This window comes from Plecotus auritus (genome assembly GCF_963455305.1).
Source record: "Plecotus auritus genome assembly, chromosome: 7".
Lineage (NCBI taxonomy): Eukaryota > Metazoa > Chordata > Mammalia > Chiroptera > Vespertilionidae > Plecotus > Plecotus auritus.
In genome coordinates this window covers 147,623,136-147,642,045 of record NC_137774.1, presented here as the reverse complement: position 1 = coordinate 147,642,045, position 18,910 = coordinate 147,623,136, and the positions used below count along the sequence as shown (strand labels likewise).

The window sequence follows — 18,910 nt, the reverse complement described above, 5'->3', positions numbered from 1 at the left end:
AAAGTAAGAATCTTAAAAGCGGCCAGAGAGAGACAGAAAGTTACCTACAAAGGAACCCCCATCAAAATAGCAACTGATTTCTCAACAGAAACTCATCAGGCCAGAAGGGAATGGAATGAAATATACAAAGTCATGCAAAGGAAGGGTCTGAATCCAAGAATACTGTACCCAGCAAGGCTATCAATCAAAATTGAAGGTAAAATCAGGAGCTTCACAGACAAAAAAGGACTAAAGGAATTTATTACCACCAAACCAGCAATGCAAGAAATGCTAAAGGGTCTGCTGTAAAAAAAAACAAAAAACAAAAAACAAACAAACAAACAAACAAACAAAAAAGGAACACTGGTAAAGAATAAAAATGGCGACAAGTAAGTACCTATCAATAATAACTTTGAATGTTAATGGATTAAATGCCCCAACCAAAAGACATAGGGTAATGGATTGGATAAGAAAACACGACCCATATATCTGCTGTCTACAAGAAACCCACCTCAGAAAAAAAGACACACAGACTGAGGGTGAAGGGATGGAAAAAGGTTTTTCAGGCAAATGGAAATGAAAAAAAAGCTGGGATAGCAATACTTATATCTGACAAATTAGATCTCAAACTGAAGGACATAACAAGAGATAAGGAAGGCCACTTCATAATACTAAAGGGAGCAATCCAACAAGAAGAAATAACTCTGGTAAACATATATGCACCCAATACAGGAGCACCCAAATACATAAAAAAAACTGGAGGATATCAAAGGAGAGATTGACAGCAATACAATCACAGTAGGAAACTTTAATACCCCACTATCACTGTTGGACAAATCCTCTAAACAAAAAATCAGCAAAGAAACATCAATCCTAAATGACTCACTAGACCAGATGGAATTAATTGACATCTTCAGAACATTTCACCCCAAAGCCACAGAATATACATTCTTCTCAAGTGCACATGGGTAATTTTCAAAGATAGACTATATGTTGGGTCATAGGCAAAGTCTCTTCAAATTCAAGAAGATAGAAATCATATCAAGCATCTTCTCAGATCACAGTGGCATAAAACTGAAAATCAACTACAATAAAAACAATTTAAAAAAATCAAACACATGGACACTAAACAGCATGCTATTAAACAATTACTGGGTTACCAGAGAGATCAAGAAAGAAATAAAAACATCATGGCAACAAATGACAATGAAAACACAACAATCCAAAATCTATGGGACACAGCGAAAGCAGTCTTGAGAGGGAAGTTCATAGCTCTACAAGCCTACTGCAAAAATTAAGAAACAATGGTAATAAATTACCTAACCCTTCAACTCAAAGAGTTAGAAAGAGAGCAACAAGAAAAGCCCAGTGTAAGCAGAAGGAAGGAAATAATAAAGATCAGAGCGGAGATAAACAACATAGAGACCAAAGAAACAATACAAAAGATCAACAAAACCAAGAGCTGGTTTTTTGAAAGGATAAACAAGATTGATGAACCTCTAGCCAGGCTCACCAAGAAGCAAAGAGAGAGCACCCAAATAAACAAAATTAGAAATGAAAGAGGTGAAATAACAACAGACCCCACCGAAATACAAAGGATTGTTAAAAAATACTATGAACAACTCTATTCCAACAAACTGGACAACCTGGAGGAAATGGACATATTCCTAGAAAAATATTACCTTTCAAAACTCAATCAGGAAAATCTAAACATCTCAATAGGCCAATAACTATGGAAGAAATTGAAGCAGTCATCAAAAAGCTTCCAGCAAACAAAAGCCCAGGGCCAGATGACTTCACAGGGGAGTTTTACCAAACATTCAAGGAAGAGCTAAAACATATCCTCCTCAGACTATTCCAAGAAATTCAAGAGGAAGGAACACTTCCAAGCTTATTCTATGAAGCCAGCATCCCCTAATACCAAAACCAGATAAAGACAACACAATGAAAGAGAATTACAGGCCAATATCCCTCATGAACATAGATGCCAAAATCCTCAACAAAATTCTAGCAAATCGGATCCAGCACTACATCAGAAAGATCATACACCATGACCAAGTAGGATTTATCCCAGGAATGCAAGGATGGTACAATATCTGCAAATTAATAAATGTGATACATCACATAAACAAATTGAGAGATAAAAATCACATAGTTATATCAATTGATGCAGAAAAAGCATTTGACAAAATCCAACACCCTTTCTTGATAAAAACTCTCAACAAGGTGGGAATAGAAGGATCATACCTCAACATAATAAAAGCTATATATGATAAACCCACAGCTAACATCATACTCAATGGGCAAAAACTAAAACCATTTCCCCTAAGAACAGGAACAAGACAGGGATGCCCACTCTCACCACTCCTGTTCGATATAGTACTGGAAGTATTAGCCATTGCAATTAGACAAGAAGAAATAAAAGGCGTCCGAATTGGAAAAGAAGAAGTAAAGCTGTCCTTATTTGCAGATGACATGATATTGTACATAAAAAACCTGAAAGACTCAATCAAAAAACTAACAGACTTAATAAATGAATTCGGCAATGTAGCAGGATACAAAATTAATGCCAAGAAATCTATGGCATTTCTATACACCAATAGTGAACTTACAGAAAAAGAGACTAAAAAAGCAATCTCATTTACCATCACGCCAAAAAAAATTAAGATACCTGGGAATAAACTTAACTAAGGAGGTAAAAGACCTATACGCAGAAAACTACAGGACACTGAAAAAAGAGATAGAGGAAGACGTAAACAGATGGAAGAACATACCATGTTCATGGATTGGGAGAATCAACATCATTAAAATGTCCATACTACTCAAAGCAATCTATAGATTCAATGCACTCCCCATTAAAATACCAACGGCATATTTCACAGACATAGAAAGAACTCTCCAAAAATTCATCTGGAATAAAAAAAAGACCCCGAATAGCCACAGCAATCATGAGAAAGAAGAACAAAGTAGGTGGGATCTCAATACCAGATTTCAAGCTGTATTACAAACACACTGTTCTCAAAACTGCCTGGTACCGGCACAAGAACAGACATATAGATCAATGGAATAGAATAGAGAACCCAGAAATCGACCCAAATCACTATGCTCAATTAATATTTGACAAAGGAGGCATGAACATACAATGGAGTCAAGACAGTCTCTTCAATAAATGGTGTTGGGAAAATTGGACAGATATATGCAAAAAAATGAAACTTACACCATACACAAAAATAAACTCAAAATGGATCAAGGACTTAAACGTACGACGAGAAACCATAAAAATACTAGAGGAATCCACAGCCAGAAAAATCTCTGACATATGCCGAAGCAATTTCTTCACTGATACTGCTCCTAGGGCAATGGAAACTAAAGAGAAAATAAACAAATGGGACTACATCAAAATAAAAAGCTTCTGCACAGCAAAAAAAAACCCATCAATAAAACAACAAGAAAGCCCACTGCATGGGAGAACATATTTGCCTATGATATCAATGATAAGGGTTTAATCTCCAACATTTACAGGGAACTCATGCAGCTTAACAAAAAGAAGATAAACAACCCAATCAAAAAATGGGCAACTGATCTAAATAGACACTTTTCGAAAGAGGACAGAAGGAAGGCCAAGAGACATTTGAAAACCTGCTCAAAGTCACTAATCATCCGAGAGATGCAAATCAAAACAACAATGCGGTACCATCTCACACCTGTCAGAATGGTTAATATCAACAAATCAACAAATGACAAGTGCTGTTGAGGATGTGGAGAAAAAGGAACCCTCATGCACTGCTGGTGGGAATGCAGACTGGTGCAGCCACCGTGGAGAACAGTATGGAGTTTCCTCAAAAAAACTAAAAATGGAACTCCCATTTGACCCAGTGATCCCACTTCTAGGAATATATCCCAAGAAACTAGAAACACGAATCAGAAAGAATATATGCACCCCTATGTTCATAGCAGCACAATTCACCATAGCTAAGATTTGGAAACAGCCTAAGTGCCCATCAGCAGATGAGTGGATTAAAAAACTGTGGTACATCTACACAATGGAATACTACGCTGCGGTAAAAAAAGAAGGAGTTCTTACCATTTGCAACAACATGGATGGAGATGGAGAGCATTATGATAAGTGAAATAAGCCAGGCAGAGAAAGATAAATATCACATGATCTCACTCATTTGTGGAATATAATGAACAACATAAACTGATGAACAAAAATAGATCCAGAGGCAGAAAAACATCAATCAGAACGTCAAACCTCAGGGAAGGTAGGGGAGGGTGGGGGTAAGGGGGAGAGATCAACCAAAGGACTTATATGCATGCATATAAGCCTAATCAATGGACACAGACAACAGATGGGTGGGGTCATGAATGGGAGGTAAGGGGTAATGGGGGAATAAGGACACATATGTAATACCTTAATCAGTAAAGAAATTAAAAAAAATTAGCCTGCTGTATTTGGTCAAACATTTAATTAACTCACCCCTAATGCTTTGGCAGGGCCAGACCAAATGATTTTTCGGTCCTTATACAGCCTGTGGGCCGGACGTTCCCCACCCCCTGCTCTACACAGTCACCATGAACGACTAAATTAGTGAACACTGAGCCATCGTCCCTGAGCGTGCACACACACATGCACACGCACAGGGACACGCACACGCATATACACACCTATCACAGAGCTTAGGCAGAATCTTAACCCTGAGGAAACGCATTCTGCTAGATTCTTTTTTAAAATTAATTTTCAAGAAAAAAATACAGGTCCCCAATGGGTGTGGCTTGGTGGATGAGCATTGACCTATGAACCAGATCAGAGTTTGATTCCCAGTCCAGGCACATGCCTGGGTTTTGGGTTCGACCCCTAATTGGAGGTGTGCAAGAGGCAACCCATCAATGATTCTCTTTCATCCTTGATGTCGCTGTCTCTCTCTCCCTCTCCCTTCCTCTCTGAAATCAATAAAAATATATTTTTTAATAAAGAAAAATATAGGCTCAGAAGTGTTAAGTGACTTGCCTGAGACCATCCCTCTAGCAGGGGCAGGAGTGGGATTCAAATCTAGCCCACCTGGCTGGCCCAGAGCCAGAGCTTCCTGCCCTGCTGTCCCCTGCCCCCCTTCTCCATCCCCTGGTCATCTCTGTAGCAGAACAGAGACAGGAGAACAGGGGTGAGAGGCAGAGGCTAAGAACAGAGATAAGAGAATAGAGACAAGAGAAGGGAGAGGAAAAAGCAGAGGAAGAGGTAAAATGTCTCTCTCAGTTGGAACATGTTCATTGGACGACTCAAATATCTGTCACTCTGGGCATGACTATGAATGACTGCAAAGGCCCCTGGGTATTGATTTTGGAGCACAAATATGTAGATGGATTTACACATACAGAATCCATGTACAATCAGGCATGAAGGTGTGTCACAAACCCGTCAGGAAAGTTGTGAAGAACTTGAATAGCATCTGCAGGGACCACAAAATACATCCAGAGCAGCCCTCAGGGCCTTCGATTCTCTGAGTTTGCACCTTCCACTGTCTCTGAGCTCAGAGGGAAGCGAACATGATGCCTGAACTAACCCTTGGTTTAGGAATTCCATTCAGAGCAGTTGGAAATTCCCAAACCAGGAAGCTCGAGGCAGCAGTTCTCTCCTTTCTTAGAATGTTGAACAGAATCAACATTCTCTGAGGGCCTTTGTATTTCCCAATTCTGAGTTTTAAGGAAATTCTGTACAATATGATACCTAATATTGACTCAACTGGCATTATGTGTGCAACCCCATGCCTTCACAGCACCTGTGCAGCGAGCCTGCGCTTCCCTACATGGGCACCAGGGGGAGGCAGAAGCCCAGCTTGCACACAGACCTCTAGAAGGGGATGGGAAGGGTAGAATTTTCCTCTCTTGTTTGTAGGGTTGGAAAAACATATACAGAAAATAGAAAAGTCACTGTGTAGTTTCAATTATAATTACCAGGCCACAACAGCTTAAAAACACAGAGAACTCAAAGACAGTAAATGAAGATGGAAAATAATTCAGAGTATGAGGGTTTTCGTCCAGGTGGTAAGAAAGCAGGTGTGGACAGACTCACCCCCACCAGGCACATTAAGTCCTTTGCAGTGGGCTCTGCACAGTAGGTTGGTCTTTGGACAATAACTTTTGCCCTTCAGCACACCTTCCCGATTTAGCTTGCTTCATCACTTACACTTACAGCTGTTTTCATTGGCTATTCCATTTTTTCTCTCTCGTGTGTCATGACATATTACATCTTTAAAAGTAAAAAGACATATATATTTCACTTAAAACCACTCCACAAAACTGCTGTCTTAGCATGTTGGCGCGTGTTAGAGACCTGGAAGGCAGCCTGAGGCCCATGGCTGTGTTCCTGGAAGCCACCTTCAGTGCAGACGTGTGAGACCAGCAGCAGCAAGGTGGGGGTTCCTGCCATGAAGGCAGTGGCTCCAACTGCAGCCCGGAGGCAGACCACACCACAGCGCGTGGACGTGAGAATGAGAATCTCGAGAAAGCAGAGCACACAGTGGGAGTGCTCCAATCACCGACCGTGTCTGCTGTCAGATTTTCTAATCTCCGTGCCGATGGGCGGCCCTATAAGACCAGCGAGATCATTCGGTCTGGCCCTGCCAAGGCATTAGGGTGAGTTAATTAAATATTTGACCAAATACAGTGGTTAATTTTTAAGTTGATAATTTTGTATGGCCTGCGAATGATGTTATACATATCCAAATGGCCGTTGGCAAGAAAAAGTCTCCCACCCCTGCTCTAAATGGTCATGGAAGACATCAGAGGTGAATCGTGGGTGCTGATGAAGAGTGGACGCTCACACCTGGCCCCCCAAAGGGACAGCTGTGCAGGTGGCCGCTGGGACTTGACTGGAACTGGAGGATTTAGGGACAAATGGTGGAGGCAGTGTTTGCTGCCACGGTTCACAAAAGCATTTCTGTTTTGCGAATGGTTGCTCCCATAATGTGCTAGCTTAAAAAAACACCACATTTCTCTCTCTTTCTCGCTTTCCGAAGACGAAGAAAATGTAGAAAGTGCTCCGTGTCAGGCGCTCCGCTTTAAGCACCAGGACGGTGAGCGTGGCTGCCGAGGGGCTTACTCACTTCGTGTCCATCGCGGTCGAGCCGTCTGGCCTATGCTTCGCCCGCAGAAACGCACCCTTCATTTTCATCTCGGCCACCGAAGGCAGGAGCACGGGCACCACGACGCAGAACAGCGAGAGCCGAGGGGACAGGACTGTTCCTGACGGCGCCTTCCTCTTCTGGCCAAACAGGAATTTGAGTTTTCCTTGAAACTGCATCGTCTGATGTTTTAAGGACAGAAACATGTTCACAGAGCGATTAGCGACATGGTCAAAGGAGGTGGAAATGACGTTCTCAGGGATCGGAACACCGACAAGAGCCTTATCCTCAGTCACTGAGGAGGCAGGCACCAGCATTCCTCCCTGCTTGGCCTCCGTGGACAGGAACTGCCCCAAGGCCTCCGAGTAATTCCCAGGTGCTCTGGAGTCTCTGTAATCTCCTTTAACTGACAAGCATGTGCTCGTGTGTGCACTCATGGGTGTATGGGTGTGCAAACCAACCCTCACACGTGAGTGTGAAGGACACAGGGACCTGAGTGGATGGTCTCCCAGACCCAGCAGCGGCTCTGCTTCCTCAGTGGTCAGGGTGGTACTCAGAAGGAGGGGTTTTGGGGGAGGGGAGCCAGAAACTGGGGAAACACCCCAGGAGGGACATGTATATGGGCCGTGGCATCTGGAGAAGCAGGTAAATGCAAAGGAGGAACATTTGTTTCATTCTCTACTGTTCTGAAGTGACTGAATTTGTATTATGCACAAATAATGTTTTTATTAAGACAATTGTTAATGCAGAAACAAAGCAACCAACCAACAGGTAAAAGTTTATGAAACTGCGGCTACAGGCTGGTCGGTCTCGGCCTCTGCACTGAGCCCTGCCTACATGACCTGGGCTGGGCGCCCGAGTGAGTAATGTCGAGGGTCTCGAGTCCTGAGGGGGTCTGGCCCTCAGCCCAGGGCCATGGGGCAGCTCTGATGTGGGATGGTTTTTGTGTGCATTTCCCGAAGGTCTGGGACTGGGATGGGGGGGTGGGGTGTACAGTGGCTCAAAGGGCTCTGAGCTGGAAAAGCTGGAGCAAAACAAGGTCAGTGAGACAGGCACTGATGCGGCCAGCTGGTAGGCGGCGCCCGAGGGCTGGTATGCAGGGACGGCTCCCTCTTCCAGAGCCACTTAGAGGATGATTCGCAGACACACCACCGTCCTCTGTCCGTCTTCCCTTCCTACATGCACGCTGAGCACCAGCTAGAAATCTCCAGCCCAGCCCTGGCCCAATACTCTGGGGCTTTGCCAAACACCAAACACCGAACTCCAGGAGTTCGTGCCTCCCAGGGCCACAGCCCAGGTGTGGAGATGGACCCTCGAGGGGCTCATAGTCCAGGTGGGGACACAGACTCCAGGTAGGGGCCCAAAGTCCAGGAAGGGGAGACAACTCCTCTTGGGCACGGGACCAGGTGGGGCTGGGAGGGTGTACAGTGGTCGGAGGCAGCAGTGCACACACCTAGGCAGGGCTGGAGACTGAGCCCCTGAGCCCTGCCCCCTCCCCCCAGGGCCCTGCCCTGCAGCACTGATGGTGAAAGGCCCTGGGGTCAGAGGGTCTGGTGTTGAATTGCTGCCCAAGGATGGGGGTGCTGGGCCTCTAGGGAGGCTGTGACCCCGAGGAGAGTGTGGGGACTAGGCTGGGGAGGGGAAGCGACAGAGGCTCTGGAACACAGTCTGGGAGGTGGACAGAGGCTGGCACGGGCTGGGCGCTCTGCTCTGTTGTGCCCCCCAGAGGACATCTCCTCCTTCCCTTCATCCCTTCAGGGAGAAGCTGGAAGAGGAAATGGTCAAACATGAGAAGTGGGAGCACAGTATCTATCTGCAAGAGAAGAGCTTAAACCCAAAGGCCTGGCAGGAACGTGGTCTCGGGTGCTTGTCAGGTGTACTGGGAAAATCTTTGCAAATGAATTTGAAATAAAGGTACAACTAAACCTAAATTAAAACCCAGTACAGTGTAAGACCTACTGCAGAGTTTTAACACGTCAGCTGAGTCATGTCCTCTGGTGTCTCAGGTTCATTCTCGTTCACCCACCTGTCATCACTCAGTCCTGCTGAGAGCCACATGCAGGTCACCCCCCAGCCCCTCACTTCCCCCTCCGTTCCTTCCGCCACAGGACACAGGGCACTTGAACATCACTGGAGCCCCCACTGCTCACTCACCAGGAAGCCCGAGGTGCTGTCCAGCAGGCAGCGCACGCGGCAGACGAAGCAGCGCGTCAGGAAGGCCGAGTACTCCGTGGGGCCGGCGGCCCCCTCCTGGGCCCGGAGCAGCCTCCCCAGGATGATATCCTCTCCTGCCCAGGTGGGCGCAGGCGGGGGTGAGAGTCCGAAGGCAGGGAAATGGAAAAAACACGCTGATAAGCAAGGCTGTGCATGCAACAGCCAGCTATCACCATGTAACACGCCCACCCTATAGGGCGCAATTCACACGTCCCTTGTGCTCCCGCCCATCCCCTGTCCCCAAGACCCCATAGTGACAGCTGTTCCCACAAATGTGCTCACAGTCCTTGGCCTTTAAAAACGTCACTCCAGCCCTTGTTGGGTGGCTCGGTTGGTTGGAGCGTCATCCCATACACCAACAGGTTGCGGGTTTGATTCCCAGTCAGGGCACAGGCCTAGGCTGTGGGTCTGATCCCCAGTTGGGGCTACCAATCGATGTTTCTCTCTCCCTACCCCTTCCTCTCTCAGTGACAGGAGATTTGACTTTGGGTGGTGGGCATATGGTCCTATATACAGATTTTGTAAATTAATCCACACATGTAACCTATATGTTCATGTAGACCAATGTCACCCCAATAAAAACCTATATAATAAAAGGCCAAAAAACTCATCCACAATACAAAAAAAAATCAATAAAAACAAATGCTCTAGTGAGGATTAGGAAAACGAAACAAGTCACTTCAGTACGACTGCACGTGTGACACACCAGTTGTTTAGTCTGTCCCTTTTGAGCTTGATAAGATGGGCTTGCGTGTCAGTACCTGGGTTTGCTTTCTTCACTCAGCTTTATGAGGAAATTGTGCTGTTGTGTGAGGCTGTGTTGGAAACTTTTCTTGAATCGCTTACAAGTTCTGGGGAGACATGTGAGAGAACTGGGACTCACGCCCCCGTGCTGGGCCCCAGGGGGAGGCACCCTGTCTCCTCGTGCATAGTGTGCTTCCCCTGCGCGCCAGTCTGCCCTGCCGCCTCCGCAGGAGCTGGACGCCTGCCAAGCGTGTCCTGAGTGGGCAGGGGCCTCGGTCTGGGTCTGGTGGGGCTTTGCCAGGAGGGGGTCCTGCCCGCAAGGGGCACATCTGTGAGCAGACAACAATCTTTGGGGGCTTTCTTTTTTAAGGTAAATCGAATGGGGCCAAAGGAATTTCCTGGAAGACTGCATCCCTGGGGGAAGACAAGCACCACAGCTTTTTGGGGAGGGGTTCCCGGGCCCTGGCAGAGCACAGAGACGCCATCAGCCATCAGGATCAGGAGCCCGAGAGCCCTGTGGGCCTTCTGGAGGGGCAAGAGGAATGCGGGAGGAGGTCTCTGGAAGAGGGGGACGCTGCACTCATGTGAAGGGAAGGAGATGCAGGTCGGGTGACAGTTTGCCGGGCAGTCCACGTGTTGACAAGCCGGGCTCCTCTCGGTGAGACCCACCTGTCTCCGAGCGCAGGGGCTGCCCACACACCACCTGGGGAGGGTCCATGGCCCAGTGGAGCTGCCGGCAGAAGTCCTGGCGGTCGTCCACGTGGATGTAGTCATAAATGTTCTGGTGCATCACGTCCGTCTGAAACATCGCAAGTTACCCCGCCTTACCCCAGGGAGTTACACACGGTCCCCAGTGAACAGTTACCCCAGCCTTACCCCAGGGAGTTACACATGGTCCCTAGTGCTGACTACCTCACAACACCTCATCCAACTCTCTAGGGCAAGCCCTATCTGTGAAGAGAAAATCCACAGGAAAGATTGGAGTGTGGCCTCGAGGCCATTCCCTCCCTGGGAGGACCGGCCATGCCACCTGGAACACCGAGCCCCCCAATCTCCACCCACCTGCCAGGCGGTGACTTCACAGACAGAGCGAGGCTCAGACCAAATGCCTTCTAGTACCAAGATACCAACTTTTCTAAATTGGTTCCGGCCTTCAGGGACTCAGGGAACTCATCACGCTGTATGATTTGGGCACTTTGCAGCCAAAAGTTTATTAGGAAATCACCCCTGGGGGTGAGGTAGGAGTACCAGTGCCTCCTGGCCAATGACTTCCTTCTTCCTGGCACCTCCAGGCCACTCCCACGCCATTCCAGGATGCCCCATGGACGCACCGTCCATAGCCCTCTCTCTGGTCCTCTGTCCTCCCTTTGCTCGGCACAGAGGCCAACCCTTGCAGCCCCAGGTCCACATTGGGAAGCCACCGTCTGGGGCACAGAGGCCACAACCATGGGCCATGAAGACTGTGGCTATTGTCGGTAAAAACATCCTCAGAGTCTGTTGATAAATGGCGAGGGCCTGTACACATCTCCCACGACTTCTCCTACCTGTAACTCTGGTGAAGGCTGGCTGGGATGCCCCGAATGTCAAATAAGACACCCTCAGGGAGGCAGAGCAGGAATGTGAAGTTGGACCCCAATCTCTGTGCACCCCACAGTCCAAACAGACTGTTTTCACAGAGAGAAGTGGACACAGAGGTCAGAAGTAGTGCTGCCCTTGGTCAGTGTTGTCCAGGGTCAGGGGCTCTGGATATGAATGTGAGACCAACAGGCAGAGACCAGCTCCCGGTGTAAGGGGACGCACCAGGCTTTCCCTCCAGCTTCAGACCTGCTGGCTCGCACCTCACCTGGCAGCTCCGACCTCACCCGAAGGTTCTTGTCTTACCTGGTGGCTTCCAGCTCCCCTGATGGTTCTCACCTTACCTGGGGCTCTATGATGGCAAGTGCACTACTCACAGGGATGTTTTCCTAATACACTTTTGTGATTCCAGTACAACACTTAGGCTGGAAAGTACCCATATCATAAGTATACAGCGTGCGGAGTTCCCCGTGTAACCACCACCCAATCAGCAAGCAGGACACGCACAGCGCCTCGTGGGCCTCTCCCGCTCTCCTTCCCGGGGGCGGGCACGCTGGCCTGCACGTAAGTGGAGCGCTGTGTGCTATGCTCCTTGGTGCCTGTCCATTCACCCACGTGTGTGCGTATGGCAGTTTTCATCCCCATTGTTGTGAGTTTGCTGTACGGGTACCCCACCTCTGGCTAATCCCCTCTCCTGCTGACGGACATTTGGGCTGTTCCCTGTCTGGGCCCGTTGGCGTGACACGGCCGCGTCTCTGAGAGCACACCCAGGAGTGGAATTACTCAGGCATGGTAGCCAAAGTTCAGCTTCAGGAGATGATGCCAAACAGCTTTCCAAAGTGAGTGCACAAGTCACACCCTCGTTGTGGCGAGTGCAAAAGCCCAGTTGCTTTCTATTCTTGCCGACATTCAGCACTTCAGCCCTTCTCGTTTGAGCCTCTGTGGCAAATGTGTCATGATTTCTTAGTGTGGTTTTAATTTGCACATCATGAAATCTAAGGAAATTGAGCATCTCACAGATTTATTGGTCTTTAGATGTGAGTGTATGTGTACACGTGTCATGTGTGTGCGTGCGTGTTGCCCATTTGCGTCTTTTTCTCCATTTTCCATGGTGCTGACTTGTTAGCGTTCTCTGTCTGTTCTGGTCACAAGGACTTTGTTGGGCGTGTTCCATTGCAAACATCTCCACTCTCTGGCCTGCCTTCCTGCTCTCTTAATGGATCTAACACAGTTGAATTCATCAATCTTCCCTCAGGGAAGGGGTTTTGTCCTAAGGAATCTTTCCTCATAGATCTCCTACTTCTGCTCTGTTATCTCCTAGAAACTTCTACCATCCACCTAATATGTATTGTGTATGGTGTGAGGCAAGAATCAAGATTCGTTTTCCTGCTGGTAGATCCGGTTCACCCAGCTCCATTTATTGACCATTTCCTCAGCATCGGCAGGACCGCCTTTATCATGTGTGCACACCCGTCTGCCCTGACTGCCAGTTCCCCTGTGGGTCCATTTGTCTGTCCCCTCACTGAGGCCATACTATCTTAACTGCTGAGTTTTGTAGGAAGTTTTGTGTCCAGGATCATAAGTCCTCCAAAGTCCCTCCCACTCCCTTAACCTGCTCGGATCACCTTAGCTTTCTGTACCTCCAATTAGCTCACCAATTTCCAGAAAAGCTGCTCAGTTTTTGTGGTAATGTCATTAATTCTATAACTTGATCTGACATCTTTATGATAATACGAGTGGCCCGGTGCATGGATTTGTGCACATTGAAAGGAAATTAATTAGAAGAAATATTTTAATATTGCTATTTGCCCTTTCTCTATAATAGAGGTGTCAACCAAATTCACGATCTACAACGACAGATCGAAACACACGAGTGCAATTGGAACCAGCGAGAGCTTTATATGTATCGCGCATGCGCGAGTCAACGTTTATTTTTAAATTGCCAGTGTGCGTCATATGTACTGGCCGCTCAGTCGGTCAGATGGTCAGATGGATGGACGGTTGGTCACTTAGCCTTTTATATATATACAGATTGGATCCTCCAACTCATAAATATGGCCTAGCCCTTAATTTATCTGGATCTTCTTTAATTTCTTTAAAGATTGTTTTATATTCTTGAGTCCTTACTGAGAATTGGGTGTTTTTCCATCCTGTTGCAGATAGATGGCATTTCCCCCTCGATGGCTTTGTTTAAGGAAGAGTATGCTGACCTCTGAGCACTGAGCAGTCATGGTTCTCACTGTGGTTCACATTATTCCCTCGTGAGTTTTAGTCAGTGACTCCAAGCCTTACAGAACCCGGAAGGCAGTGGGCCACCCACAGGTCTCTCTGGGTGCCGTTTGTCATCGTCATACCGTAGTTATTAACGAAAGGAATGTGTGGAATTAACATGCAAGGTATGAGTCTGCGGCTCAACCAAAACAGGGGACAGATGAACTTGGAGGAGGGCATGATAAAGCCGGAAAAGGCATTCCTGACAAAGGCCAATTTGAAGGCATTAAATGTGAATTTTTTTCCGTTTGAGGAAACAAGGATCTGTATTGTAATAATTAGTGTGGCACGTCTGACCACCCTCTTCTTTCTTAATCTCCTAGAGCTTGATTCCTAGGAAGTGAGGTCAAGAAAAGTAAATGGTGGGAAAAATGCGAGGAAGGCAGAGAATAATATAACAATTATTCAAATAGACAAAAACATGGCCTTGATCAAGTAAAAGCAGCCGTTATTTTAGCTCTAAACCACCGTTATGGAGTTGAGAATAAAAGCATTACTTGAACAAAATCCTCATGCCAGCAGTTATCGTCTTTACTTTTTCGTGCAAAATCAACACGCTCCTCAGGCGCCCTGGCTCACACAGGGACAGCCTCTCCACTGCTGCCCTGTGCGAGGAAAGACAACTTCTTCAATCAAAATATGGCCACTGAAATATATGCCTAAACCTATGTATTCACCACAAAAAGTACTGGACCTGAGATAGACAGTGGGCTCAGGCTGTTATAGGAAGAATCTGGCTCCTGACTTTGTAAATCATTTTGCACAAGGAGCTCACAATAGCACAAAGCTGTTCTCGGATTTTTATGAAATATTTTGCATAAATTAGAGTCAATGCCTGATTTAATGGCATTTGGAAACAATTTCCTTATAATAAAAGGCAAAACTTTTTTTTTTTACTTATAACTCTTGGAGGGAAATAACCAAGCTCCCATAAAACAAAGGTCCAATGACAAGTTCAGACCTGGAACAAGGCTGCTCTACAGGACCCCTGCCTTGATCACCGAGCCAACATTGCGCTAAGACCTCCGAATAACGGCTGAAGAATTCACCGGGCAACTCTTGGGACAGCACGAAAAGGCAAACCAAACGCATCTCTCTAGACTCAGCCCTGCACAAGCAATTGAGGGAAGTCCATTAAAACTTCACCACTGGGGGCTGAATTCGAGTCGTGTCCACATTCTTGCCCTGTCCACCAGCGAGGGAGCCATTAACCCCAGCCATGCCCACGAATCTACTGGCCACGTAGGGGTGAGCAGCACTGTGTAAATGAGGCACCCCAGAGCTTCTGTGATGTACAGGAGGGGAAAGTGGACAGGGAGGGCACCAGGGCTAAGCTGGCCATGCCTGGTGCTTGTATTGTCCTAGGAATGAGAGACTCATCTCAGGATATGGACATGGTGTATGGTCACACACTGCTGAGTGCAGGCAGCCTCCCCTCTAGCGGGGCTGGTGTGGGGACGCCTCTCAGGAGTGTCCAGATGCCAGTGCCCTTGCCACGCAGAGAAGTGTCCTTTTCCTTTCCTGGGTTTTGGGTGGGACTTCTCATTGCACCTTTTCTTAGAGGAGCTGCCCTTCTGGGTCCCAGCATTTGATGGGCCTCGGCCGCAGCTCTTGGCCTTAATGTCCGGAAACCTCCCTGGCTGGTCTGCGGCAACATCCCAAGTGGATTATCTGCACATCCAAGAGGGCTTTTCCAGAACACACTTTGTCCTGGTGTTTAAGGCATCGATCGATGCTGCTGGCAAGGACTCACCAGAGCATGACGAATGTGAGGGCTGTGCCACAGTCAGCACCATTGCTGCTGTTTAGATTCGGGATACCCTGGACACAGTCACACCTCTTGCCATGACTGAGCCCCAGACAAATGCTTAACTGATAAAATCCCTGTGATAAGGAAAGCATGATTTTGGAGATGTTTAAACCTTGAAGACAATGAGCATTTACAGGTAACAGGACCTATCACAGGTCAGAGAGGGTTTGCTCACCTGGTGGAAGCCCAGGTAGTCCGCGATCGTTGCTGATGCATAAAATATCACCCCTTCCGCGCTCACCACCAGAGCAAAGCCGTCCAGAGACTGGAAGAAACAAAAATCCAGTTGGCCTCTAGATGCATTCATGCAATCACTCGAAATGAAAAAGTACAAGCATCGTTTTGGTTGAGTTTTCAACCTTTTCTCCCCTGCTTTGCAGTCCGCATTCATAATCCCCAGAAATGCTTACTGTCCATTTATTTATGACCATTTTGCAACAGGTCCCTAGTTAGCAGATGACATGGGCACTTGGTCATGGTTTTAGAGGCTCAAGACTTGGGTTCCTGTTCTTGAGATGATTACAAATTTACTTTATAAAAAGTAAACACCATCAGGACAAGATGACACACCATCAGTACCTGAAACTAAACATAAGCCTTTCGTTTCACCCGTGTGACTTCCTCACGCGTTCACCTTCTTCTTTACTGTGTTCTGGTTTTTCTAAAGGGTTTTATCATGAAAAAGTGTTGAACTCCATCAAGTGCTATTTCTGTATCTACTGAAATAACCACATACATTTTTGTTAGTCTATTAATGTGGTGACTTACAGGGATAGATTTCCCGATGAAGAATCACTGGCACACATGGGGTAAACATATCTGATCGTAACTTTATATGCTATGAATTGATTCATTTCACTGGGGAGTTTTTTGTAAATGCATTCCATATTTAAGGAAAAGCCAGACTGTAAGCTTCTCTAATTTGGGGGTCAAGTACACATAATCATCAGACATGTGTCCCCTCCCCCTGCTTTCATTTTTCTGGACCCACTTATTTAAGATGGGGTTCATGTGTTCCTTGAGAGTTTGGTTCATCTCACCTCTTACATCATCCAGTTTAGGTGTATTCTGGGGAGATGATTAGTGAAAATGGGTAGATTTTAGTACTATGTCATTTATTTAATGGCTGTTAGCATATTCAGGCTTAAATTATTTAAATACTAGAGGCCCAGTGCGCGACTGAAATCATGTGAGGAGGTGCCCCACCTCCCACCATGCAAGGAGGCACCCCGCGGGGCCAGGACCTGTGCCCGACTCGCGCAGTGCCGTCCACTGCAGGAGTCAGGCTGGACAGCACCGTGGGGGGCCGGGACCCACGCCTGACTCGCAGCGTCCCCCGGGCCCCCTGCCTGTGTCTGCTCCAGGGCTGCCCGAGCCACCGTGCCGTCTCCGGCAGGCCCCCCTGCCTCTGTCTCTGTCTCCATTCCGGGCCTCACCTGATTTAGACCCTGTGCTGAGTTTTCTGAACAAGAAATCCCAGCTCACGCGGCACTGCAGCTGCGGTGGCCACTTTCAATGGTCCAGCCAGAGACGATGACCACAAATCATCCCGAAGCCCATTATCAGCAACCCATCCCTGGACCCCGATGTGCTTCTAAAGAATGGGAAGCTGACCCGTGCAACATAGGTGTCCGCCACAGTGTCTCCGGGAACTAAACAGACTGTGCCATTTGTCATTTCAATTTCTGTGCGGCTCCACGGAGAAGTGCCTGGTCCCACTGTCCTATCATCTCTGAGTAGAGTGGGATGTGCAGTGTCTGCCGGGGCCTTGTCCTACGGGGTTATTCCGGAGTTTGTGAATGTGCCACAGTCTCCCCAAGGCCTCTGTTCTCAGACACACAGTATTTCTTAGGGGAAAACCTACGAAACATTGAGATTCACTTGTTCATACCATTTAACAAAAAGACCTGAATTGCTTGGTCTGATGAGTGCAGACAGGACACAGCTCTTACCCTGGCATTTGGGTCAGACTCTGGGACATGAAGCGGGCTGAGTGGAGGGTGCAAAAGCTGCATTATGTGGGTGTTCTCCTAAACAGATCAGTCCTGGGCTCAAAGCTCACCTCACCTGCCTGGCAATCATCGAGTGTGGATGTTCCCCACAACTGTGTCCTGGGCCACTTCAGAGACATTTTACCTAAAAATAAGACCGTCTCTTCCATTTGCCCCAGCCCGGAGGTTGTCCCTAAGTGCCTTTACCGTTAGCACCTGTGACCACGATGGGACCCACTATGACCAGATTTCTGTGTCCCTCAGACCATCAACCCAGCCAAGGCCATGCATATTTTTATGACAGCTTTTAAAACTAAATTTCTTAAATTGTGGTACGATATACATAACATAAAACTCATCACTTTAACCATATGTTGGCATCAAGCATACTAGTATTCACATTGTTGTGCAGCCATACCCACCATCTCCAGAACTTTTCCATCGTCTCAAACTGAGACTCTGTGCCCATTAAACACTAACTCCCTGTTCCCTTTTCCCAGCCCTGGCACCTGGCCTCCTACTTTCTGTCTCTATGAATTGGACAACTCTAGGGGTCTCACATTCATACAGGATGTGTCCTTTTCGGACCAGCTTATCTCACTCAGCATAATGTCCTCAAGGTCCATGTAGCGTATATAAGAATTTCCTTCCTTTTTTAGAGCTGAGTAGTAGTATTCCAGTGCATGGATGGACCACATTGGGCTTCTCCATTCACCCATCGATGGATACTTGGGTTGCTTCCACTTCTGGCTACTGTGAATGATGCTGCTGTGACGATGGGGGTACCAGTAAGATAGTGAGTGCATTTTCAAGATGCAAGGTATCTGAGGTAAGAATGACATTCATTTCAACACTTTGCTCTTCCCTGCCACTCTGCCTGGGATCAAAGAGGTTCATTAGGAGGCTTAAATGCACTGCCACCTCGCAGAGCTGGAAATCTTTTTAAAAGAACAGATGGTGCCCTGGCACGCAGCCTGCATTTCACGGCCATCCTGCGATGGCTTCAACGTGCTTCATCTCAGAAACCCCGGCGCTCCCGCTCACCTGGACTTGATGGGAATTCGTGCATACATCGTTCCCACCATGTGCTCGGCAGGCCCTGGGCACAGCTGAGGCTCTGGGGCTGGTAGTGATGGAGGATGTGGGTTCAAGGCCTCAGCAGGGAGAACAGGGCTGGCACCATCCACTTCCCAGGTGGTGACAGG

The 18,910-nt window shown here is 47.3% G+C and overlaps 1 protein-coding gene across 1 annotated transcript in view; it reads right to left on the bottom strand.

The window, feature by feature from the left end:
- AHRR (aryl hydrocarbon receptor repressor) overlaps positions 1 to 18,910 on the bottom strand; it is a gene marked incomplete at both ends in the record, with an annotated part of 65,716 nt that overhangs the window by 3,971 nt on the left and 42,835 nt on the right. The window contains 4 exons of the mRNA XM_080678757.1: positions 7,083 to 7,282; positions 9,255 to 9,388; positions 10,728 to 10,857; positions 15,890 to 15,979. Of these exons, the coding sequence (XP_080534883.1) occupies positions 7,083 to 7,282; positions 9,255 to 9,388; positions 10,728 to 10,857; positions 15,890 to 15,979 (554 nt within the window). The remainder of the gene's footprint in view (positions 1 to 7,082; positions 7,283 to 9,254; positions 9,389 to 10,727; positions 10,858 to 15,889; positions 15,980 to 18,910) is intronic.